General features: G+C 64.5%; 1 protein-coding gene across 1 annotated transcript in view; it reads right to left on the reverse strand.

The window, feature by feature from the left end:
* Positions 1-26,167, reverse strand: part of FBRSL1 (fibrosin like 1) — a 79,734-nt gene that overhangs the window by 35,774 nt on the left and 17,793 nt on the right. The window contains 2 exon segments of the mRNA XM_053901866.1: positions 11,275-11,310; positions 13,237-13,341. Of these exon segments, the coding sequence (XP_053757841.1) occupies positions 11,275-11,310; positions 13,237-13,341 (141 nt within the window).

A 26,167-nucleotide genomic window follows, 5' to 3' on the forward strand; every position in this document is an offset into this window, starting at 1 on the left:
ACAGCCAGGAGCGGTGGGAGGGGGCCCCAGGCTGTTCCCGCCCAGGGAGTCTGCGTCTCGGGTGCGATGGGGAGCTCCGGGCGGCCTCCCATCTGGAGGCCTCCTCATGGGCAGCGGCGGGCAGTGGGCTCTTTGGGGCCCTGAGAGACAAGTGGGCTGGCGTTCTGTCTCCTGCTCCCAGGCCTCCTTGGAGACCTGGCTGGGAGCAGTCACCAAGGTGACAAGCGTGGGGCCTGGTGGCAGCCTGGGACCATCCCTGAGCCCCAAGTCTGAGCTGAGGCGGGAAACGCGGCAGCTTCTGAGTAGCCAACTGCACGAGCCCACATCAGCGAGGACAGTCCGGGCCACGGGGCGCCGGGCAGATCCAGCACCCGGTCAGAGGGGAGGCCCGACCCCAAGCCTCTGAGTCTCGAGAGGACCCGGGGCAACATTCTGATTCTTCCACTGCTTGGCCCATGACCCACCTGCTGCCCCTGGACAGAACCCAGACAGCGCAGGCCTGGAACAAATGCCTGGATGGACGGATGCCTGGATGGACGGATGGAAAACTCAGCGTGGTGCACACAGTACCCACGTGGAGCAGGCAGGGGACGGATGCCCGGATGGACGGATGACTGAACGGAGGCATGACCTGGGCTCTGACCGCTGATGTCTGAACTGTCCTGTCCTCCTCCCGCTCCTGATGCAGGGGCTCAGGGGGATGGCACTCCCGAGGGATTCTGGGTTTCCCAGTGGGAGCCAACCTACAACACCACTGTGAAAAACACGAATTACTTTTAATATTCCCTCGTTGCAGTTCCCTAAGATCTCGAGGAGAGCTGGGTGTTGTTTCGTGGGACAGCTTGTCTGAGATCGCCTACCAGGGCAGAGGATGCTCGGGTGGTGCCCCAGGGTGGTGGCGGCATGGGGGACACTGCTGCCTGGACGGACCGAGGCCTGGCGCCCCGGCTGCTGCCTGCTCTTGGACGCCATCTCCCGTCATAGCCGGGGTGGCCCCGTCCCTCTCGGGAGTCCGAGCCCCAACAGGGCCAAACCTGCCTGCCTGTGCACCCCGCTGCGCCCCGCACTGGGCCCCTCTGTTCCCACCGGCAGCTCCTTCTCCCCACAGGTGTCGAGGGCCCCTTGCTAACCCTGCCTCCCCTACCTGCAGGCCACGCTGTGAGTGTAATAACGCACGTACGCGCATGCCTGCACACTCACGCTGACACACACACACACACGTGTCCCCGTGGAACGCCCGCCCCCAGTGTGCTCAGTGGCACCTCTGGACCCCGGCCCGACAGCCCCTCCACGTTCTCTCCCCGTCCCGCTGTCCCATGGCCCCAGTGAGAGCGGGGGTTCCTGGGCTTCCTCCAATCCCCTGACCACAGGGCCTGGGGCCGCCCCCCGCCTGCACTAAGCGCTCAACAAACACCTGGGACGGCAAACAGCCCCACCTCACGATCAGGTCCCTGCTCGCCTCTCCCGAGCCTCAAGGGGACGGCGGGGACCCTCTGCTCCCGCCTCAGGGGCCTCGCCAGTCCCTCAGGTCCGTGTCTTCCTCCGTGCCCACGGCCGGCACAAACCCCCTCTTCCTGTCCCTCGTTAGCGGCTCCCCCGCCAGCCCTCGCGGGGCTGGCATCATTAACGAGCCCGTGTCAGAGGAGAACAAAAGACGGGCCGCAGCCCCGCCGCACACGGCTGACCTTTCGCGGCGTCGACTGTATTAATATATTCCCGTGTTGTCAGACTCAAAGCGCTAACTGCCTCATGAATTATTTATCAACACAAAAAGTCTCAACCAGAACAGCGTTAACATTAATTCCTAACCTCCTGTGCCCTCACAGCCCCGCGTGTCCCACATAATTGAATCTCCCAGCGGCCCGGCCTGTCGCCCTCCCTCCAGCCACGGCTCCCGCGCGTGTGGCCGCCGCCCGGAGGCGTCCTTGCGGGCCTGCGCAGAGAGTCTGTGTCTGGCCTCTGGGGGCAGGGCTGGGGCCTGGTCACGGGGGCGGACGGGAGTCCCAGGACTCGGCACCAAACTGCCCCGGGGCAGTTACGCGCTCAGTGGCTCCGAGCAGGGTCCCGGGCAGAAGGGGGACCCTCCCGGGCACCCGCCTGGAGGCCGGACGCAGGAACGGGGAACCGAAGCGCGGGGCCTGGCAGAGGTGGGAAGCCACGGTGACCTACAGCCGAAGGGAGGGCAGGGGCTGCCCCGCACCCCAGGCCAGGCAGGCAGGGAGTGTGCCAGCCTCCCTGCCCCTCTGAGGTGTCCCGCGTGCTGGGGGGGGGGGGGGGCGACGTAGGCAGGGCACAGGCACGGGGGCTGCAATGGCCCCCACAAGCCTTCCTGGAGTCCACACCATGTGTAGTCCCAGCCAAGAGGACACTACAGAGTGACCATAGTGTCCGAGGCTGACACTCCCCCGGCCAAATGTCCCCAAGGGGGTGCCCTGGAGTCCACAAGGCAGCGAGGGGACAGCTGGAACATGTGTGGCCCGTGGTGGGGCCTTTCCTACAGAGAGCAGGTAGGAAGATAGACTCTGTGAGGCCTGGAGTTTTTGGGGACGGGGTGCAGGGGACACACGGGATGGCTTCTCCTGGCAGTCCCTGCAAACTGACCGGGGCAGGCCCCAATCCGTGGCCCACCCGTGTGCCAGACCCCCACCTGCCCAGTTAGGGGCGTTCTGTCAGCTGCTCCCCGAGGCCGGAGGGCTGGGCACCTGCCCTCAGGCGCTCCCCCTGTAGTGGGGCTGAAGCCTCTTTTGTGCGCCTGTTGCACAAAAAGTTTGAAATACGACAATGGGGGAGGAAATTTTAAAGACGGTTGGAAAACGTCGCAGAGGGGCGCCTGGGTGGCGCAGTCAGTTAAGCGTCCGACTTCAGCCAGGTCATGATCTCGCTGAGGAGGCGGTTCCCTGTGGTGGGGCTCCCCGGGTTTGCCGTGTGGGGCGCTGGGCCCCAGAAGGGCCGGGATTGAGGGCTGGCTCTGCCTTTGCCTCCCCGATTCCTTCTCGTCCCAGCCGCTACCTCTGACCAGGGGGTGCCAGGCGGCTCCCCAGCTCTCTGAACAGACACGGCCTTGTATGTCCCCGAACGGTGAGGGTGAACCTTGGGCCCGGGCTGTCCACGTGCCCCCCACCCCCACCCCAGCAGAGCCAGCAGGGCTCTTGGCTGGGGAGACAAGGCTGGGGACACAGAGAAAACCAAGGGAGGTTCCCGTGTCCACGAGGGCACAGGGCATGGAGCCCACGGACCACTGGGTCACAGGCCTCAGGCGACGTTCTCACCTGAAATGATGCTCCAGGGCTCAGAGAGAAGGAGCAGTCACCGTCCCTGCTGCCTACCTAATCTGCACGGACTTGTGGCTCAGAGCAGCACGTCTGGGGTCAGACGTCCGAGGCCCACGCGTGGGCCGGGCTGGTCCCTCTGGAGGCTCTGGGGGGAGCGCACCCCCCGCCCCGTGTGCTTTCTGGATGCTGCCCTCATCCTCGGCTCTGCGTCACCCCAGCCTCTGCTGCGGCCTCGACCCCTTCCGGGCCTCACCCTCCCACCTCCGACGGTAAGGGCCCTTTGGGTGACTGGGCCCCTTCCCCGGTCATCCAGGACAGCCTCCCACTGAGGAACCTTAGTTTAACAATCTCTTCAAAGGCCCTTTGCCTGACAATCTGACGTATTCACATTATAAGCACACAGAGCAGGACCTGGTGTCCCTGAGACTCTTCTGCCCACCACACCTGAGTGACACAGAGCCTCACTGGATATTGAAACACGTGCATTTTAGGGGTGCCTGGGTGGCTCGGTCAGTTGAGCGTCCAACTTTGGCTCAGGCCATGATCTCGTGGTTTGTGAGTTCGAGCCCCGCGTCAGGCTCTGGGTTGATGGCTCGGAGCCTGGAGCCTGTTTCCGATTCTGTGTCTCCCTCTCTCTCTACCCCTCCCCCATTCATGCTCTGTCTCTCTCTGTCCCAAAAATAAAAAAAAAAAAAGAAAAAAAAAAAAAAGAAAAGAAAACGTCGCAGAGACAAGCCAGTTTCTCACAAACGTACGCTCTCCTGACACTAAATCCGGCCCTTGCTCTGAGAGAAGCACGAGGGCCGTGACACAACTGTGTGACCCCTGAGGCACCCACAACTGTGCTCACGGTTCCAGGCCCCCAGCTGGAGGGCCCTGATGCCTCCCAGAACCCAGTCCCCTCTTGCCGACAGCGCCCCACCCCTCATGGAGCCATCTGCCCAGAGAAGTGCCAACGGGCTGCATGTGTTTGGGCTGCCGGGACAAGCCTTGCCTGAAGCTGGCATCCCTTTTGGCCCCATGAGCCGGCTAGGCCCCCTCAGCCTCCACGTGGCCCTTTCCTTCTAGCACTCTGTCCGGACCTTGACCTTGCCCCCCGCCTGGCACCCCGTGCTTGCCCCTCTCTGAGTGAGGGTCTCCTACCGGTGGCCAACACTGTGTGAAAGCACCTGTCGGGTCTGCTTTCTCCTGCCGTCTGCCCAGAAGGGCAGGCACCAGAGATACGCTCTGCTTGCACCCTCGGTGCGGGGGAGCTCCCGGGGCCACCGTCACGGACGCGCAGAGCTCCAGAACCATGTGCCCTCGGAGATGGCACAGGAACAGCAAACACTTTCACTCTGTCTCTGTGGCCCTGTAGGGCTACCGCCCTGGCCCTCTTCCAGAGAACACTGAGGCCCCCAGCCCCAGGGCAGCGTCACGCTCCTCCCCTGCAGCGCAGACCCTGGCCTGACCTTACCCAGCTGGCCCTTCCCTCTAGGACAGGGCTCTGTGGCGCTGTGGAGCGCGGGAAGGAATGCGAGCAGGGGCCGTCCCTGTCCCCCATCCCGGCGCGCAGGAGCCACACGTGACCCTTGCAGGCAGCTCTGGCAAGGCCCCAGCAGGACGGCAGGTGCTGATGGCAGGTGCTGCCCACGGCACCAGGTCCCAGGGCTGGGGGCGGAGGCGCTCATGGCTGTCCTGGGCTGTGCTGCCCTGACCCGACGGTGACCGACCAGCTCAGCACACACGCAGCACTGCTCTGTGAGTGGGGGTGGCGGGCAGAACACTGGTGGTGGGGGGGTGGACCCTCCAGGGGGACTGTTCCTTCCCACCTCCAGCATCTGGCAGGACAAAGGAGTGGGGGTAGGAAGTTTCTCTGTCCAGCAGGGTGAGTCCCCAGAAACCCGGGAAGGGGAGGGCATGCAACCCTGGTGTGCCTGGGGCACACCCTGCCCTGGCTAGGCTGACCTCACCTGGGACAGCAGAGCAAGGGGACAAGGCCCAGGCTACCTGCAGAAAATGGCCACAGAGAGACAAGGTACAGAAATGTGCCCACGTGACTGTCCAGGCAGGTAGAACCTGTCAGACACACACAGTTACCTTCAGAACCTGCTCACACAAGATAAAGTCAGAGATTGAGGACCCTCCCCCCTACCCGGGCACCCCTCCCCCTCTACCCCGGCACCCCCTCCGCCTGTATCTTTCCTAAGACCATTCGCCAGCAACTAAAGTACTGGGTAGGTCGCCTGTTCATCATTTCATCCTCTGTCCTGTCCTTGCCCTACCTGGGAGTGCACAGCACTTCATTGCCCTGCCCCCTTCCAGGAACATCCTGCTACCTGGCTCCGGGGAGTGGGGCCTGCAGCCCTGGGCCACAGGAAGGGAGCTCGGGAGCACAGGCCCCTAAGGCCACGCCCCTCCCGGTGCCCCATCCACAGACCGCACAGCAATAAAGGGCCAGCCTGGCTGTTCTGGGTCAAACCCTCATCAGCCTCCACATCAGGATCGGCTTCCCTGGGAACACAATCTTGGAGGTACCCTAGGGCCACGTTCGGAATCTCACAACCAGCCTGAGAAAGTGGCCCTGCCCAGCTGGGGCTGATACCCCCTGACCCAGCCGGGCTGAAGCGCTGGGTGACAGGCGCCCGGGACACAGGGGCTCTTCACCCACCCACAGGGAGGGGCCTCCGTGTTCTACCAGCTGGACACACGTGGGCCACGGCTGCACCCCAGGGCCCTAGGCGGGGGGCTGAGTGAATGAAGGGTGGGTAGACAGTGGATCCTCTGAAAAGAGACACCAGGCACTGGCTGGGGCTGCGTCACAGGGAAGGACACCGTGCTCAGTGCACACCCCCACCGTCCCCGCTGTCCCCCGAGCAGCGGCTCAAGGACTGCCCTGTGCTCAGAGGTCGTTAGGAGAATGCAGCTCCCTGACTCCAGGGACAGGCTGACTGGTTTTTATTGCTTTTGTACAAATTACGGCCGCTCAGAAGTGGCCCAAGGAGCAGGGTAATGGATGTCGTAAACCTGCCTCGTAAAGACACAGCCCACGCTGTTCGGGGGCGGCCACTCCTGGGGAGCAAGCAGGTCTCAGGACGGCTTGGGACACCCCGGGCACCTCTCCGCCAGCTCCCCCAAAGAGGACAGCCGGCCGGGGTTCCGCTGCACGTGTCCACCCACCCTCCAGCCATCTGACACCTCACCGGGACCCAGGTCCACCCCATCTCATGCTACACCCCACCTTTAACCACAGATGGCCCTGGCTCGAGGAGGCAGAGCCGGCAAGCGGCCTGCATGCACCCGTCAGTTACCTCGAGCTCTGTCCCTGGTCCCCGGGGGGGCCACCTGCTTGGCCCCAGCAAGCACAGGGCCCACCTGGACTCAGCACCCGGAAGGCACGACGGAGGGCGGGACACCACGCACGGAGCCAGGAGCTACCACCACTGTCCCGGGAGGAAGTGGTGGCCCAAGGCCACAGGGGGACCCCACGCGTGTGCTGAATCACACACACGTGGCCCTCCGTGGCTGCAGCTGCTGCTGTTTTGGCCGGGCTCAGGTCAGCCTCATTCACAGCCACACGGGGCCCGGCACGCTGCAGGCACTCGCCAGACGTCGGCTGCAGGCGCCAGCTGCCTTGTGCACGCACGCGCCTGTCTTCGCCGGCACAGACCTGCTGCGCCCCCGCCCCCCGGGGAAGGAGAGGCCGGGTCGGAACGGGTGAGGGGTGTGTGTGCCCATCAGCCTGTGTCCGCTCACAAAGTGTGGGCACCCTCCTGCCGAGGAAGAGGGCCTCGGACCTGCCCCTTGAGTCCAAGTGGCTCTCTGGTGACGAGAGAGGGTGTGGAAGCCACACCGCCGACGCGGCCTCCTCCCGGCTCTCGCTAAGGCGCCCTAATGCTGTGAGGAGGCCGAACCGGCCCACGCAGGGGCCACACAGGGAAGCCCACAGCGGGGGAGCGGAGGCCCAGGCGAGGGAGTGGTCTTTCCACACTGAGCCCCTCCGGGCTTCCTCAGCAACTGACGGGCACCGGCCCGGCACCAGCTGGGGCCCTGCCAGGTGCTCTCAGGTCTGCCCGGCTGCCCAGGCACTGAGGTGAAGGGGACAGCCTGGGGCACAGCACAGTCCCAGGCAGCCTCCCCCCACCGCCCCGCCCGTGGCAGGAGGTGCTGAGACCGGCCGGTCCGGTAGCCCAACCAAAGTCTTACAGTCAATTTCCAGAAATGCCCCCAAGGCGATCAGGCCAAGCGGCTCGTTCCACCCTGCCCTGCGTGAGGGGCTACTGCCCTGGCAGGTCTAGCAGGTGGGGCGCTGCTCAACCCCGACCAGCCGGCTCTCCCACACGCACCCCTCCCCTCCCGGCTGCCTGGCCGGGCAGACACCCCTTCCTCCCCATCCTGCCCGGAGTCCAATTAGAGCCTCGCCTGGACCCTCCTGCAGGTGGGGACCCCTCCCGCAGCAGCGGCAGCCCCGCGCCTCTTCACACACGGAGGTGGGCCCCTCCCACGGCAGGGCCGTGGCCCTGGGGGCTCCCGGTGCCACTGGCGTGGTGCAGACACCTCCCCTGCCGCACCACGTTCACCTTCCTACCGCCTTCCCACCGCTGCGCTCACCGCCTCCACCTGGGAGTGCTACTTATCTGCTCTATTGACTGTCTTCTCCGTGGCACCGTGAGGCCCGCGGGACAGGGACATTGGCCATTCGGTTCCTTCCCAGCACCAGTGACGGGTGCAGAACAGACTATAAGCGCTCATCGAGGGGGGACAACGCGCAAGCACCTTGTGGGCCGGGAGAATCGCCCGAGCCCGAGGGCCGAACAGGTTTGCGAGCCCCAGCGGGCGAGGGGCGGGGCCGGCGAGCGAGGGGCGGGACAAGGTGCCGGGAAGGCGGCTCCCTCTTGACGGTGACAGACCAGAGCAGGACTGGCCCGCCGGCTGCGCTCCGCGTCTCGGCTGGGCCCCTCAGTGGGTACCTGGGGGGCCTCTCTGACCCCCCGCGCCTGAGTGTCCTCACCTGGAGGTTGGGGGGGGGGGTCATCGCCATGGCAACAATGTCCACCACGGAGAGACCTGAGACCTGCCTGGCTGATGGCCCCACCTGTCGGGGCTCTGCCAGGCCCCCATACCTCTGTGAGCACCGACCACCACACTCACTCGGGATGCAGAGGGCAGGGCCGGCCTCCCGGCCTCAGTAGCCACCTGGACCCTCGCTTCTCTCTAATAAAGGAAACCCCAAGTCCCTGCTGGGGAGGGAGATGGGTCATCATGCTCTCAGTTGCAAGCAGCCAAATTGAGAGAATTCCTTTCCAACTAATTTCATGGCACTAGCATCTGATGGTGAGCCGGGGAGGCTGCACCAAGCTTCCGGGACAGCAGCTGTTGAGGATGGGCAATAATTGGGGATTCGCTGGGGTAAGAACCTCACAGAATTAAGCCCCTTTAAGTCCAGTCTATAAGCACCTAGCGCAGGGACGCTGTCAGGGACGGGCAAAGACGGGCACGAGCCCTGCTGAGGCCCCAACTGCAGACACACCCGAGCGGCAGGGGCCACGGGTCACACACAGGCACGTGTGGCCCGCCTGCAGTCAGCCACACACAAACGAGACGCACCTGTGCCACACCTGGCACTTACACACGGCCCACGGAGAAACACGAGGCACCTCCAGGTGCTGGTGTGCACAGCCCCACCACGGCCACACGGAGAGACCACCTGCCAGACACATGTCAACGCACAGGGGGACGTGGCACACACCCTCCTCTCACCGAGAGCCACACGGAGCTGCACACGAGGCAAGGGCACGCAGAAGCCACGCGACCTACCCACTGAAACGCCACGCACACGCCCGCACACACACACGCTCAAGGGTCCAGGGTCGTCCCATGATGCACACACCCTCACACGTACGCGCTCAAGTGCCCAGGGTCCCATGATGCACACACACAAGCTCAAGAGTCCAGGGTCCCATGGCACACGCCCGCACACGCACACGTGTCCGGGGTCCCATGATGCTCATGCCACACACGCACACACTCAAGTGTCCAGGGTCCCATGGCACACGCCCACACACGCACACGCCTAAGTGTCCAGGCTCCCATGGTGATGCCCAGGTCTAGAGGCAGGGCTGCAACCCCTCTGCCCAGCCCAGCTGGCCCAGGCCTCAAACCCCTGGCGGGCATTGCCAGCACCACAGACAGCCCTGGGGGCCCGAGGCACGCAGAGATCTGGGTGCTGAGCTCACTGTGTTTTCCAGGCCTGGGCCTGGCCACCCACCCGCCCCACTCTGCCTGCTCCTACTGGACGAGGGTCACCTGGGTCAGTTCCGGCTCCCCGGGGCCAGAGACACCTCTGCTTCGGGGAGGGTGGGGCCAACCACCCACACCCTGCAGGGCCCACAGGCACGTGCCAGGGACCAACACACACACCCACTCACACCAGGGCCTAGTGCACACATCTGCAAGTGCCAGGGCCTGGCGTGCACACATAGGAACCCCCACGGCCCCAGCAGCAGGCGGAGCCTGTCCCTGCCGCCACCTGTCACTCCCGTGCAACAGCTGTGCGGGGTTAAGTTGCAAGCAGCTGGCACCTTAATTATGGGTTCTTCTCCAGGAAACATTCAAAAAAGCTCTTTGGGGAGAAGACCGTGAATGACGCACGCAATCTGGGAGCAGAAGGGCTGTCCAGTGGCTTGGCAAGGAAGCTCCGGGCAGGGAGACCCCAGCAGCCCAGGGGGACTTGGACATAGAAGGAGGCTCCAAATGGGGCATCCCTGGGCCTGGCCTCTCTAGGGGGCCCTGTGGGACCAGCCCACGTCCCTCACCTCACCTGCTGGTGGGGGTTCTGGCCCCTCACTCTCTCTCATCCCGACCACAGCACGTTACTGCCAGCTGCCCCCGTACCAGAGGCCCACCGGCCCTGTCCCTCACCGGAGCCCAGTGCCTGCACAGCTCAGAGGCTGAGGCTGAGTGCTCAGCGTGGTCACCTCTGAGAGTGGCCGGGACGTGGGGACTGCCCAGGCCCGTGGGAGGAGGAGGTTGTCACCCGTGGCTGTGACTGGGGGCAAGGGAGTCACGGCTGCCTGAGGAGGGCAGGGTTCCCCCAGAGAGACGCCCCTCTGGCGTCTGGATGCGACCACCACCCAGAAGCGTACGGCCCTCATGGGCAAAGCTGGAAAGCACCACACCTGATCCGGGTCGGAACCCGAAGGCACAGCCGCCCAGGCAGCAGACCCTGAGTTGGATGGCCGGGGGTCAAGGGAGGGCCAGGGGTGCGGGGTGGCCCTGCCACACAGCGAGTCAGCGGGTTGATGACACCCTATAAAAAGCCACTGTGATTTATGTAACCAGCCCAGCAGGCCCTGGAACTCTGGAACTCGCAGTAAATCAGGGGCTGCAGCGATGAGGCGGGCGGAGCCCCGGCCCCGCCCTCCAGTGAGCCCAAATGGCCGTAAATCTGCAGAAATGGCTTTTACGGAGCTCTGGGTTTTATGGTGTCATTAACGTTCCTCCTGACACTTAAGGGGAAATGAAATGAAGTCGTGAGGACCGGGCAGGGGCTGCTCCCCCGGACCAGGGGCAGAGTGGGGGTCCCCACACAGCTGGAGCCATTCGGCAAGGCCAGCCCCTCCTGCCCTTGGCCCCGAGCAGAGCTAAGGCCAGAGGGCTGCCTGCCAGCACGGCTGTGGTGCGGGGAGTCGAGTCCCCGGGGGAGGGGGGACCAGTCACTCAGGCCCCAGGGCCCTTCACTCCAACTGCTTCCTGGCAGGCCTCCAGAGGCAGGGTCTCCCCCACCCCTACTCCCTGAGGAGGTCTCTCCAGGGCAGGGCCCTGAGCGGGCGTGATGTTCCCTCCCCATCTTGGCGGCTCTGGCCCCACCCCAGCCCGGTACCAAGTTACCCCCAGCCCCGCTGCAGGGCCAGGACCATCCTGACATCTCTCCAGCCCCGGGGGAAGCATTCGGGACAGTCGGGGGCTCCAGGGAGATGTGGCATGCAGGGCACAGACGGCAGAGGAGAGGCGACGGACTTACCGAGTAGCCCCGGCCGGAGACCGCCTGCGCAGAGCTCTGTGCGGAAGGAAGGACAGTCAGTGAGAGGGTCAGGGCCCCAGAACCGCTGCCCACCCGCCGCCCCCCCCCCCCAGGACCACTCCCTCCACCCAGGACCTGAGCCTTCGGAGCCCCCATCCCTGGGTGCAGATGCTGTGACTCCAAGCTGCAGGGGAGGGTAGAGCAGAGCATCACGGAGCCCCAGGAGCCTGGCGCTGTGCCTGAGCACCGAACTGTCCTCAGGAGACTCGGATTCCCCGCGTGCCCTCAGTGATGGTCTCCGCCCTCCGGCCCATGTCCAAGAGGCCCCCCACCCCCTTTCACAGCTTGTAGCCTCGGGAATGCAGGGAGGCAGGCCCCTCCTGGGGCCCGGTCTGCAGCCCCACGACCCTGTGTCCAGGCTGGCCTGGTCCTTACCATCCCCAGCCTCCCAGGGTCCTGGCAAGGGAGCTGGACCGATAGCCTCGGGGTCAGGGAAGTGAGAGTTCAGGACCAGCTGTGCCTGGAGGCCAGCGGCCACGCAGGGAGATCCCCGAGGGTGACCCCAACAGCACTTGACGGAGCGTGGGGCAGCCGCGTGGGGAGGCGCGTTCCACGAGTACACAGGCTGGCAGGATGGGGGACAGGGCACAGGAGAGGGCGGGCCGGGCGGACGTGGGGGTAGGTGTAGCGCGTGCGCGAGGGGGCGCGTGCGCGGCAGGCCAGGCAGGCTGGCTGGAACCCGCACACCAGGGTCCAGAGCGCGCTGCGGGGGACGGGGGGGCGGGGGGATCTGGCTGCAGATTCCTCGGGGAGGGTGGGTGAACACGGGGGAAGCGAGGTCCCCTCCTAGCGCAGCCCAGCCTGCACCGCTTTGCACAAAGCAGCCTCGCCTGGGGCTCTGGGACCCTTCCTAGCCCAGGCAGGCCCTTGCCAGGTCCTGGGGGAGGGCCACCCCCAAGCCCCGCTAACGGGGGCGGGCGGGGTGCTGTTGACTGCCCTGGAGCCCGTGCCCTCAGGGCCGCCCCTACTGTGCTCAGAATCCGTCTTCACTGGTCCCGCCAGCAATTAGAGTCCGAAGTAGGGCAGCCCTGGGCCCCAGACAATTACCAGCCTATTTTCCCATCTTGTGGCGACAAGCTTCTCAGAGCTGGGCAATTAGGCCCTCCTCCAGGCCTCCCCCTGCTGGCCGCGCCCCCCCACCCCCGCCCCTTTTGAGATGATAATGAGAGAGGCGAACTCCATTCAGTCACCCAGAAACCAGGCCCTGCCCACCCCCCCCACCGCATCTGCAGCTGAGGGTCCAGGAAGACAAAGGCCTCTGGGAGGGGGAGGGGCTTCCTCCAGGGACCCCCATCCCCCTGTCCCCGTCCCAGTTCCTGCTGTGCCCACCCACCCCCTCCTCCAGGTGGCTGTGGCCAGGGAGCCAGGGAGACCCAGGAGGGTGCCCAGACCGCTACTGCCTGCCAAGTCCCAAGTGCAATCTCTGCGTGTGGCCAGGGTCGCCCCCATACTATGCCTGAGGCCCGGGGACCTGTCCTCTGGGACAGTCTGTCCCCCAGATCAGGCACTGAGTGTGCCTCCGCGGGGCACCGTGCTCCCAGGGGGCCCGAGGCTGCCTCAGCACCGGAAGCATCACCCACTGCTGTCCCCCCACAGACCCGCCTCCCTGCCCACCACCTGCCCAGCAGCACCCGCGGGAGAGGGCGGCCCCGCGGAAGAGGGGCCTCCCCTGCGGCTCCTGCTGGGGCCTAATCGGCGTTCCTCATTTAAACCCCTCCTGGTGGGGAAGTCCTAATTAGTGAGAAATCACGTTTTAATGAAGGCAAAATGCTAATTGCAAAGGCAAAGCCCTCTCGTGAGCCTCTCGGGGTCCTAAGCACGCAGCCTGCAGCGTCTGCTGGAGGTGGGGGGCACCCGAGAGACTCGGGAGCGAGCGGCTGAGCAAGTGGCTGGGGCACTCACGTCACTGAGCTGGTCCCGAGAACTGCTCCTCCGGGAGCTGGTGGCTTCGTGGAAGCTGTCATCCCCACTGTGGCGGTCGCCCCCTCTGGACGCTGTGGCCTTCATCTGGGGACAGGGAGAGGCAGGCTCAGCAAACACAGACCCACCCTCTGCCTGTGGGCTCCTCACCCCTGTCCTGCCCTGCTCACCCACACAGGGTCCCCGGCCACCACCCAGGGCGAGGGCAGCGGGGACAGAGCTAACCATTTACTACTCAGAATGGAGAGAAACACCCAGAAGAGCAAGCTCCAGCCCCGTCCCCTTTCCCGGAAACCGCGGGCCATCCCGCCCCATCTCACTACACCAGGGAGCTGGTCACCGGGCCTCCAGGACGGGCCAGGGCAGCTCACCCACCCTCTCTGCGTCCGGGCCCACCACGGCGGCCCCAGGGCACCACCAGCTGGGTGTGTGCGGGCCACGCCCCACCGTGGGACCCCGGCCGGCCCTAGACCTCCCTGCGCCTCAGGCAGACAGCACCCCGTGGCGGGACGGCTGCTTTGTCATACGCTGTCCAGCGTCCCCCCCGGCCTGTGGTGCTCAGCTCTCTGCTTCTCCCCCAGAAGCCCTGATGAGACGTTTGTGCCCACTTTACAGAGGACCGAACCAAGCCCCGAGAGGTTAAGGAGACCCGGAATTTTCGCTCCTATTTTTTTTTTGCTTGGAAATAACGTCAAACCTCACAGAGCCGTGGCAATGAAGACATCGCAGCCCCGACCCTGACCTCCTACAGCCCCGAACCACCTGGCCCAGCTTTCCTGGGCTCCTGACTGCCCTCTCAGCCTCCCTGACTCGCCAGCTGGGGTCTGCCGTCCCACGACCTCCCTACCCCTCCAGCCTCCCGGTTCTGGAACATCCCGGCAGCCCTGTCCTGTGTCAGTGTGTGGGACACACGCTGACCGCACCTCGTCTGCATGCCTGGTGTCTCCTTGGAGACTCAGCTGGTGGTTCACCATCCAGCCGACCCCTCCCCCTGGTGCTGTTCAAGACCCCGTGGGACAGTGTGGGGACACCGCAGGGCATGTGAATGTCCCACCCTCCTCTTTGCCTCCAGGCCTCCCAGCCCAGTACCGGCGCCCTCCAGGAGCCCTCAGAACCTGCCTCACGACCAGGGTCAGGGGGCCCTGGCCAGGATCCAGAGCCCGCAGCCAGTCCTCTACAGCCAGCCCTCTCGTCTCAAGCACCCTCCAGCCTGGAGACCCCGACTGGGCCAAAGGTCAGGACGGGACTGCAAGGTGCACTGTCTATGCTCTGAAATATTCCTGAGTCCCAGGGAAGCTCCCTCAGGCCTGGGCCCCTCCTCCTGCAGACCCCACGCCAGGCTCAGCCTCTCTCAAGGCTTCTCCTCAGAGCCCTGGCTCCCCAGGGCCACCCCAGGTCCCACGATGGGGGTACAGCCCCTCAAAGCCACAGGCCCCATGCTGTTGGCCAACAGGGCGTAAATGACAAGACAGAACTAGTATCCACAATCCGCAGCCCGGGGCCCAGGCCCAGGGGAGGCCCAGCCTCGCCAGCACCCTCCCACCCTCCTTCCCCGAGCCAGGCCGAGGGCAGGGTCCTGGCCCCACCCCAGGCACGAGCCCCCACCTCCCCTGCTCCATGCTGCTCAGCTGGGCAGTGAACGTACAGACCCTGGGCCAGAATGGCTTCTTCTGACTGTCGGCAAGCCTCAGTTTCCTCACCTGTGAAATGGGGAAGCCAACGGAGTCCCTCACACATGCGGGGGAGGGTGGGGGTGGAGGGTGTGGGAGGTGGAGGGATCTGTCAGCCTGGGCCCAGGGCCAGCCCTGAGAAGCCACCAGGTGTCACTGTCGTCACCTGCAGGGCTCTAACTGCCCTGGACCCCAGGACTGACAGGGGACCCTCCTTTCTGCCTTGTTCGGGGGAGCCTCTCTAAGAAGCCAAGAGCCATAGTCCAGTGCTTCCCAAAGTGGGGTCCCTGGGCCTGCAGCATCAGCAACACCCGGGAACTTGTCGGGAACGCAAATACACATTTCCAGGTCCCACCCCAGACTTACTGAATCTGAAACGCAAACCGTGTGTCACCAGGCCCTGTGGGAGACTCTGGTGTGGATCCAGCTGAGACTCATGGCCCTGATCATTAGTAATCACCCCCATGAGCCCGACACTCACTGCTAGAGGATAGCAGTTCAGGTTAGCTCGGGTCAGGGTCCCTGCCCCAGAAGAGAAGAGCTGAACCCTAAGACACTACAGGGACAGGAAAGGACCAACACAGGGCTGCCACGTACAGTTGTGAAGGCCGTTCACTGCACAAGTACAACTGGTTAGGGGAAAAGGGAAGGAGGGCCTACGTTACAACCCATACGCAGCTGAAATTTCAGGAAGGAGGATCCTGAATTCTACTTCATACACTCATACAGACTGTCTCCTCTCTCAGCTGGGCCCTAGAAAGGGTGCCTCAACCAGACTCCTCAGTGGTACCCTGCAGGAGGGGCAGGCTGGGTCTGTCACCCTTCCTCAGGTGGCCAGTTTTAGTTCTGAAAGCCCCATTTCCGAGAAAATCCTGTAAAACTGAGTCCTGCATCCTGGGAACCACCCCAATCCCAGACACATTGGGATGGCTGGTCACCTACTTGTGTCCCCAGGTCAGGACCCCAAATAGCCCAAGCTGCAGTCTGGCTGTCTTGTAGCCCTGTCCGCTTCCCTAGCTGCTCAGAAACACCACTGGCCAATCATGTTAGGGGGTCAGGGTTGGCACACCTGTTTCCAGCTGGAGCTGGAGAGATGAGATCAGAGTCCCTGGGCCTCCAAGTCCATGTCCAGGGCCAGAGGGTGCCCTGATTGCCCTGGGAGAGTAGGTGAGAGCCCCTGTGCCTGTGCCCACCACTGGGCCTTGTGGTCCATCCACTCATCCATCCATCCGCCCATCAGCCCATCCCCCACCTAACCATCAATGCACCACCCATCTACCCATCCATTCTCCATTCACTTATCCATCTATCCATCCATCCATCCATCCACCCACCCATCCACCCACCCATCCACCCGTCCATCCATCCATCCACCCGTCCATCCATCTGTCCGTCCATCCATCCACCTGTCCATCCACTCATCCGTCCACCCATCCATCCACCCATCTGTCCGTCCACCCATCCATCCGTCCATCCATCCATCCACCTATCCGTCCGTCCGTCCTCCACCCATCCGTCCATCCATCCATCCACCCACCCATCCACCCGCCCATCCACCCATCCATCCATATGTCTGTCCATCCATCCACTTGTCCATTCACTCATCCGTCCACCCATCCATCCACCCATCCATCTGTCCGTCCACCCATCCATCCGTCCATCCACCCATCCACCTATCCGTCCGTCCGTCCATCCACCCATCCGTCCGTCCATCCATCCATCCATCCATCCATCCATCCATCAGTCCATCCCCCATCTACCCATCAATGCACCACCCATCTACCCATCCATTCTCCATTCACTCATCCATCCATCCATCCACCTATCCGTCCGTCCGTCCTCCACCCATCCGTCCATCCATCCATCCACCCACCCATCCACCCGCCCATCCACCCGTCCATCCATATGTCTGTCCATCCATCCACTTGTCCATTCACTCATCCGTCCACCCATCCATCCACCCATCCATCTGTCCGTCCACCCATCCATCCGTCCATCCACCCATCCGTCCGTCCGTCCATCCACCCATCCGTCCGTCCATCCATCCATCCATCCATCCATCCATCAGTCCATCCCCCATCTACCCATCAATGCACCACCCATCTACCCATCCATTCTCCATTCACTCATCCATCCATCCATCCACCTATCCATCTGTCCATCCATCTGTCCGTCCGTCTGTCAATCCATCTGTCCATCCACCCATCTATCCATCTGTCCGTCCACCCATCCATCCATCCACCCATCAGTCCATCTCCCATCTAGCCATCAATGCACCACCCGTCTACCCATCCATTCTCCATTTACTCATCCATCCATCCATTCATCCATCCATCCATCCACTCATCTGTCCACCCATCCATCTGTCCGTCTGTCCGTCCATCAATCCATCTGTCCGTCCATCCATCCGTCCACCCATCCATCCATCGTCCGTCCGTCCACCCATCCATCCGTCCACCTGTCTGTCCATCCGTCCGTCCACCTGTATGTCCGTCTGTCCACCCGTCCATCCATCCGTCCATCCACCCGCCCACTACTCATCCATCCATCTACCCATTGATCCACTCATCCATCCACCCACCCACCCGATGCTTACTGGATGCCTAGGAGCTGGCTCTGTTCTGGGCAGTGAACACATCAGGCACACCCCCACCTCCTGAAGCCTACAAAGTAGAGGCTGGCACATGGCTGGCAAACAGCCACAAGTACCAAAAACACAGCATTCTGAAAAAGGACAGGGTAGCCGGGGAGGTGGCACCTGTAAAGGCGTGCAGCTGAGTCAGAAGGCTGATAGGAAAACTACGGGACGGCACCTCCTGGGGGAGGGGAGAGCCCCGACACGGGGCACCCGCAGCTTCTGTGTGTAAACACACCGTGGCTGGCTCGGCTGCCAACAGTCTGGAAACTGGCTTGCAAATCTAACAGCCCGCTCCTACACGGTGGTGTGCCACCAGAGCGTGCCCTCGGACTGGTGGGGCTGGGACTCTGCCTTCAGGCTGAGGGACACGTAGAAATAAGGCACTGCCCTCAGCCTGGCAGGGCCAGGTCACGGCTCTCAGAAGGGTGGGGAGAGGACAATTCCCTTAAACTAGCATGTTTAGGTCACTGCCATCAGACTAGTGGGGTGAGGGACACTACTCTCAGACTGGGGCGTACCAGGGGCACCTGGGATCCTGAGCTTTCTGGCAGTAACAACAAGGCCATGGCAACTCACCCTTCCAAGACACCTCCCAGGCTGCCACCCCATCTTGTGCCCTCCCAGCTGCAACCTGGTGCCCCCGCTGCCTGTCACCTACTCGGGTGATAAGCTTGGGCCCTGCTTCTTCCAGAAATCCTTCCCAATACTCTGTCCGCTCCTGCATCAACCAGGCTGGGTGAGCGACCGTAAAGGCCCCAAGTGTCCCTCTGAAAGTGAAGCAGGACCACGGCTGCCCTGTCTGTCTCCCTGCATCATGCTGTGAGTGTTCAGTGGGAAAGGTTGTCCTCTGTCCCCGATGACCAGGCCCGGGGTCCGGCGCAGGGAAGGGGGCTCGGGCAGTGCAAGTGTCCCCATGCCCAGTGCCAGGGAGCAGGCTGCCGCTGTCTGAGGCTAGTCACCCCTTCCGCTGTGCCAGGTTCTTCCACTGAGACTTGGGTGGGTAGATGGGTGGGGGATGGATGGGCCAACAGATGGACAGACGGGTAAGATGCACAACAGATTATAAGGGATGCTGTTGAGGCCAACTCCCAGGTGACGTGTGGCCAGGAGGCCCTGGGGGACACAAGGTGCCTGTGAGCCCCGTCTGTGCCTGGGCGTGGTCTCCCTTGCCAGAGGGACAAGATGGGCAGCCATGTCTGGCCCCCAGAATGTATCAGAGTGGGCTCAGGAGTGGTGCCCCCAAGCTGGAGTGGGGTTCTCTGGGCTCTTTTTGGCTGGGCCACTGAGCCACTCGGATGTTGTCCCCATCACCTGAAAGACTAAGGACTTGATTCAAGCCACCCAGAGCTTCCTGCACCTGCAGAAACCTCCTACCCATCCACTGCCCACTGGGGGCAGTACATCAGCTCGTGCCCTGAGCTGCTCACAACCCCCGGAGCCCCTCTGCAGGACAGCCGGGCACTTGGGCCCTCCCCGGGCGGGCTGGGAGAGGCTCCCTGATCCCTGCTCTACAGGGGCCCCTTCTCCCTTTGCGGGCAGACCCGTCGGCACATCGGAGTCCCTCCACCTGTTCCACACCTGTCTTCCCAACTGGAATGTAAGCTTCATGAAGGTAGGGACCGTCTTCTGTCACGTTCACTGCTACCCCCGATCCACCCCCCACACAGGGAGTGACAAGGGAGCTCACGCCGGATGCTGAGCCCTTCCCTCTGATGCAGGGCCAGGTGGGGCCGGGCGGGCCGGGTGCCTGCCACCCCGGGCCCCCCGTGTCCCCTCCTCTGAGCTCACAGGAGCCCAGGGCTTGTGGCAGCCCCGCCCCAGCCTGCTGCTCCTGGGGAAGGACCCGAGAGGGTCCAGCAAGGAGGCCACAGGAGCCTTCTGTAAGAAAACCAGGCCAGCAGCAAAGACAGACCCAGCACGCGGCAGGCGTACAGACTTGCTTGCCGTCTCGCGTGCATGTGAGGCGCGTAGGGTTGCTGGCACCTCACCTTAGAGAGGAGGAAACGGGCCCAGAGGCAGGGGCAGGCGGGGCTGGGGGGTTGAGAAGGGTGACGGGGGGGGGAGGGGAGCGCTGAGCCCCCGCCGGGGGGCCGCACCTGTGCGCTGACGTGCCGACGGCGGCACAGCCCAGCCTGGGGACCGCGAGCGTCCCTGAGCCGCAAGCCAGCTGTGAGAATGAGTCGGGTGGGAACTATTTCCCCGAGTAGGAATCAGCCGTTCCCATCGGCTCGGGACCCGGCGCTGTTCTGAGACTTCACTGAATTAAGGCTCCGCTCCCGACCACCCTGAGGAAGCAGTGTCCTTACCCCCACCGCACGGGCAAGGAGACCCAGGCACCGAGGGGTGGAGTCAGCTGCCCAGAGTGCCAAGGAGGCCCCCGCCAGGACTCCAGTCCCCTGGCATGCAGTACTGACATGACACGGACATGGGGAACAGCAAAGACAGCCAACGTGGGGCATCCAGAACCCGCCTCCCTGAGCGCCTGCCTCTGCCAGGCTCGGGGTCACGGGGCCTGGCTGTGAGCCGAGGACAGGTGCACAGGGCACGAGGGGCCTGGAGGGGCCTGGAGCGGCAGGGAGGGCTCGGAGGGTGGACAGTGCATGAGCTGAATGTGGACGGCAGTCAGTCAGAAACTAGGCAAGTCAGGGGAGGAGGGTGACTCAGGTCACCAGGAGTAGAGGGAACCTTCCAGAACACTCTCGGCAGGGGAAGGACATGCTCAGATGGGCTGCAGACGGCAGGGCGACAGGAGCCCGGGAAGCCAGCAGGTGCCACCGCCACGGTCTTGCAGAGGAGGGTCAAGGTCAAGGACACAGACTCCAGGGAGGGAGTTGCCTGGGCTCCAACCCCGGCTGCCTGCTGTCCTGTTCGTCCTGGGCGCGTTAGCTGCTGCTTCTGGGGTCTGGCCTCAGCATATTCGTCTGAGACGCGGGGAGAGCAACGCCCGCTACCTCCTAGGTGTGGCCAGCTACGTCAGCGGGTCAGCGGTGTTGGGCCTGGACGGCGGGGAGGCCAGCTTCTGTCAGGTGCCCGGGGACCGTGGTGGCGGGCGGGGTGCGGTGACACCCGTGTTACGGACACGAGAGCATTCAGCTCGTCGGCTTCGCCGTGGGTCCGCTGGGGAAGCCGTACGTTTCGGGAAGCGCGCACCTCCCCCCTGCTGACGACTCCCTAGGATGAGCGGTCCCTGTGCGTCCCTGGCGTGTCGGGGTCTCCTGTCTCAGGCCCGATCCTGGATGAGTCTGGGGTTCTTCATTCCTCGTCAGTCCAGATCGGGGTCACTTCGGTGGCGCTTGCGGCCTGGTCATTCTCTCTGTTGTTCGCTGCGTCACTCCCCTCCTCACACCCACCCTCTCCAGCTCCTCGTGGCCACCGGTCTCGGGCCCATCTCGTCCTCCAGCACAAGCACCGGGTCGCTCCGACACCGCTTAGTGCACGCTCCCCGGCTGATGATGCGTCCTGACAGCCGTTCGCTTTGAATTCTTTCCTTTTTTTATTTAAAAATTTTTTTTTTTTAACATTTATTTATTTTTGAGACAGAGAGAGACAGAGCATAAACGGGGGAGGGTCAGAGAGAGAGGGAGACACAGAATCCGAAACAGGCTCCAGGCTCTGAGCTGTCAGCACAGAGCCCGACGCGGGGCTCGAACCCACGAACCGTGAGATCATGACCTGAGCCGAAGTCGGACGCTTAACCGACTGAGCCACCCAGGCGCCCCTTCTAATGAAATCTCATCGACGGACATTCGGAAGGTAGAAGCAAGGACCGGCCTTGGGTGGGGGTGAGCGGCACAAGACGGCTCTCGCGCAGACGCCAGCTCACCCCTGGGACGGGGGGAGGTTCAGAGCTCGCGGGGAGGCTCTGGGCTGCCGCGCTCAGCCTTGCGGCCCAGTGCCGGGGATTCAAACCATGGGCTGGCTGAGCGTGAGCGATCCAGCAAGAGTCACGAGGGTGAGGAGAGAGACTCAGGGAGACAGGTCCCTGGGGACCCTCCCAGGCCGTGCCGCCCTCCACTCCCCCCAGGCCGGAAGCCGCACGGTTACGGAGCGTGTGAACGCACCCGTCTGACCCACGGAGGTCTATACCGGCAAGACCCACACCCCCTTCCGGAGACTTGCTACAGAGAGAGAGAAACATCCCGCTGATAGTTTCGTTGATTGCACGTTGAAAAGATACCACTGAGAACACACCAAGTTAAAATACGTTATTCAGATGGATTTTGTCCCTTCTCGAATTTTGACGTGGCCACCAGAGTGTTCACCGGCTGCGTGCTCCGGCCAGGACCCCGTCACGCAACGCTGCCGGCAGGCTCCACCCGCAGGACCAGACTTGCCTTTGAACAAGGCCCGGGGCCCCCTCAAGTGTGGGGGCCCCAACCCAGGCCTGGGGCAGGCTTCTTGCCGAATCCCCCCAGGCCAAGTGGGCGGCGGGACACGGACGCCACCTTCCTCAAGCTCCCTGGGTTCGGCAAGCTGCCCGGATGGGTGGTGGTCCCCACAGCCTCAGGCCGGGGCAGGGGCAGCCTGGATGCACGCCGGCCCCTTCTAACCCAGTGAGTGACTGACCCACAGGCCGCCCGGCTAGATCTGAGCTCCAGGGGGCAGGGCTGGTCTGCGTCGGACGGACGCCTCTTCAGGGCCCGGAGCAGCGCCTGGTAATGGAGGTGCTGGCGCAATCCTCACTCATCGAGCGGCGGGCCGGCCCGGGGCTCCTCCTCCCTGGGCGTCTGCGTGACGGGGGCAGGACGTGTCGGGAGGGCTCGGGCATCCACCTGAGCTGGGAGCCCGCTCGGAGAGCACCGCCACACTCAGACGGGGACACGGACGGACACACACACACACACGCACAGATGTGCGCGTGGGGCAGACGAGCTCTTCCAGGGGGCCCTGGACCGGGGCGGCCCGGGCAAGCGCTGGATGAGGCCCACCAGGGCTCAGGAGGGCCCTCCCCTCCCTGCGAACCACCACCCCAGCCCCACCACCGCTGCCCTTGCCCCTCGGGGCACAGCGGGGATGGGGCATGGTCTCCTCCCCAGGGCCCCATCCGCTGGGGCTGACGGGGAGGTGCGGGCTTGCAAGAGGCGGGCTGCGGGGCTTGGAGGAAGACCCCCGCGAAGCACGGCGCCCAGCTCCGGTCCCCATCCGAGGGGTCCCCTGGGACCCACGGCACCCGAGGACTCGTTCCACCCCCCAAACGCCAGGCAGAGCTGCCCCACTCTCCCCACAACAGGGCGGGCCACACTTCTGGCCCTGGGGCCACATTCCGCTGGAGCCCAAGCCTCTCTCTACCCCAGGCCACGCAGGGGCCCGTGCAGGTGTGTCCTTTGGCCAACGAGTGATTCGTAACATTAGAATGAGCTGCCAGTTCACGATCTCCAAACCCACAGAAAGACCCAGATTACCAGCTGCCAGACACGTCCAAGGTGTGGCCACACAGGACCCTCATTTCCTCAGGGCGACGAGGGCGCCAACAGCCCCCCGCCCCAGGACACAGCCCACGTGGTACAGCCCCTCCCCCCCAGCACGTGGTCGTCTCCCCAGAGTGCACTCCCCTCGGGGACCCGTCACTTTGAACCCAAAGCCGGCTGCGGCCACGGTGTGGGGTGGGGTCCCTTAGGGCCTTGTGGGGGCCCCTCTGGGTTCTCATGGGACAAGAGCTGCTTCCTCAGCACGTCCTCAGGCAAGGAAGAGCAGGGGTCCGAGGGCGCCGTGGGTCACCCATGGCGGCGTCGCTCCAGAGGGGAAGAAGTGGGCCCAGCCTAGGGGGGCTGCGGTCGCCTGCCCTCTCCTGTGGACCAGCACCGTTTCCCCCACATAGGCACTCAAGTGCCAGGGCCAACAATCCCAGAGCGGAAAGGCCTAGAAGGTGGTGGCGGCACGGTTCACACCTGCCTGACCCCACCCACGAGCCTGCGCAGAACCGACAGGGAAGATTCCAGCACTGCAGCCCTCAGGTCAGCAGGGCTCCGGGGCGGGGCGAGGGAGGGGCGGTACAGTCCACGACAAGCCTCCGAGGCCCCTTCTGCAGCCCCCAGAGAGAGACCCCTTCTAGAGCAGGGACTCCAAGGAACACGAAATGGTGTGAGGGCCGGGCCGGCCACGGAGGCCTGGACGGCAATTAAGGCGAGCGCGGCTCCCCCCACCCCCCAAACACACATCACACAGCATGGCGAGCCGTGTCCAGGCCCTGCACCCCTCCCCGGGCAGCCCCTCCCCGGGCTGCTCTCCTGGTGCTCAGCAGGTGTGCAGTAAAGGGAGGCAAGTCCAGATGTGCAGAAAACCACTTGTGGGAATAAGTCAGTTCACGTATGACACACACTCACTGATGCTGTTATAAAAATAATGGCACGGCACTTTTTATTTTCTTTAATCAGAAAAATAAGCCCCGCGTTTCTGGGAGGGAGACCCGGGTGAGGACCAGATGCCTGAGGGCCCTGCTCTGGGCGGACCCCACACCCAGCCAGCCAGGACCCCAAAGGGCAAGAGGGGTGGGGTGGGGCACCTCCGGGGCCTTCGCAAACAGGATCAGCACGCGAGTGGCCGTCGCAGCCCCGTGAGACTGGGCGCACAGAAGGCTGGCGGGAGCACAGCCGGGCCACCCTCAGGGGGCTGATGCTCTCCAGAGAGGGCTGCGGTCCCCTCTCCCAGAGACCCTCAAATCCCGGAGAGTCAGAGCTGAGCCCTCGCCTCACGCCCAGGACTCCGGGAGCACCAGTGTGGGACTGCCCCGAGCCAGGGGTCTGGGGTGAGGAACGGGCGACCCCTGAGCACAGGTGTGGGGTGGGCGGAGGGCAGGCAAAGCCCTGTAGTGTGAGGTCTGTCCCAAGAGGGAAGACCCTGGGGGGCTGGCAGCTGACGGCTGCACAGGCTGAGTGGGAGGCCGGGAGGAGGCGCTCCGAGAACAGCCCGGGGCCCTCCTGGTCCAGAGCTGGGGGGATGGGACACTCTGCCTCTGCTTCAGTGCTTGGCCTCCTTCAGTGGAGGCGGGGTGGGGGTGGGGGGCCCTCCTTGTCACCACCAGTTCCTAAGTGGCCACAGACAGCCTGAGCGCCCTTGCGTCCGTCCCCTCCCTGCATTCACAGAACCCGGGAGGTGGACACACATCCCCACCCTGGGCTAGAGGGGAGGCAAGTGGGACCTGTGGCCAGGCCCCAGCGGAGCCCGCTTCCGGCCTAGGGGTGGGGGATGCGCGCTGGCTGGCTGGGTTGGGGCCCAAGGAGCGCCAGGCCTGCAGCTGGCAAGCCCCACGGCACGTATGCACACACACCACGTACATGCACGCACACGCTGCACACAAACACTTGAGGGGCAGCACACACCTGGGGCGGGTGTGCACAAAGACTCCGACACAAGGACACGTGGGCACTTCGGAGGCACAGAGGCACCGAGACCCCCTGCGAGAAGCCTGAGCCCTCGGGGGCAGCCGTGTTCGCTCTCTTAGGGGCGTGTACATCACAGGGTAGCGGGCACGATGGGGGCGGGTGTGGCGGGGGGGGGGGAGCGGGGGGGAAGATGCTGGGGGTCCTCTCCCCTCCTCCTGGTGCAGGTGGGCCTCAGCCCGGTGGCGGCTCTGCAGGGGGCTGCCTCTGCTGAAACCTCAGTTTGCAACCACGAACGGCCCGGCCTGTCTGGCGAAGGCCTCTGGCCAGTCTTGGCGACACAGGTGCCCAGCACAGCCACACCCAGGGTGGTACAGAAACCGGGCATCAGGCTCCAGGGCTCACGGATGGGGCCTGGCGGGCCACCGCAGGGGTGGAGGACCGAGTCCGTCGTGACCTCAGGGGCCTGCAGGGCCGGCCCGCTGCCAGGAGTGAGAGCTGGGGCTGATGGGCCCGCACCAGGTCCAGCAGGGAGCGCCGCGGCTGGCTCAGGGGCCCCAGGAGGGGCCGGCGGGGCGGAGCAGGCCGGCCCAGGAGTGACGGGCGCTCAGGGATGGGGAGTAAAGGCTGGGGTTTGCAGGGCTGGCCGGGGCCCAGAAGTGACTGCAGGGGCTGGCACGGCTGCTTTGGGCCCAGGAGTGGCCGCTTTCGTCGGCAGGGCTGTTCTGGGCCCAGGAGTGGCCGCTTGGGCGGACGAGGCTGTTCTGGGCCCATGAGTGGCCGCTTTTGTTGGCACGGCTGTCCGGGGCCCAGCAGCGAAGGTTTCGGGGGGCCAGGGTGCTCTGGGGCCTCAACTAACTGCTGGGGCTGACTGAGGCCCAGCAGTGACCCCTGGGGGTGGCTGGGCTGGCCCAGGAGGGACCTCCGGGGCTGGCACGGGGCTAAGAGCACCCGCCGGGGGCAGCAGCACTGGCCCGCAAGTGAGGCAGCGGGCCGGCGGCGTGGACGCAGCAGGAGGAGTGACTGTAGGGGCCGGCCCCGCTGTCCTGAGGACGCCCGGCTGGGCTGGCCGCGGAGACAGGGAGCCACCCATGACCGCAGGGGCCGGCAGCGGTGCCAGAGGGCCAGGAGGGACCGCAACGGCCGGCAGAGGTGGCACGGGGCCAGCAGGGACCGCAGGGGCCGGCAGAGGTGGCACGGGGCCAGCAGGGACCGCAGGGGCCGGCAGCGTTGCCTGGGGCCTAGGAGCCCCCAGCGCGGCCGGCAGGGCTGAGCCAGGAGTGACC

This window comes from Panthera pardus, unplaced genomic scaffold, assembly GCF_024362965.1.
Source record: "Panthera pardus isolate Hobbes unplaced genomic scaffold, ASM2436296v1 HiC_scaffold_14, whole genome shotgun sequence".
Lineage (NCBI taxonomy): Eukaryota > Metazoa > Chordata > Mammalia > Carnivora > Felidae > Panthera > Panthera pardus.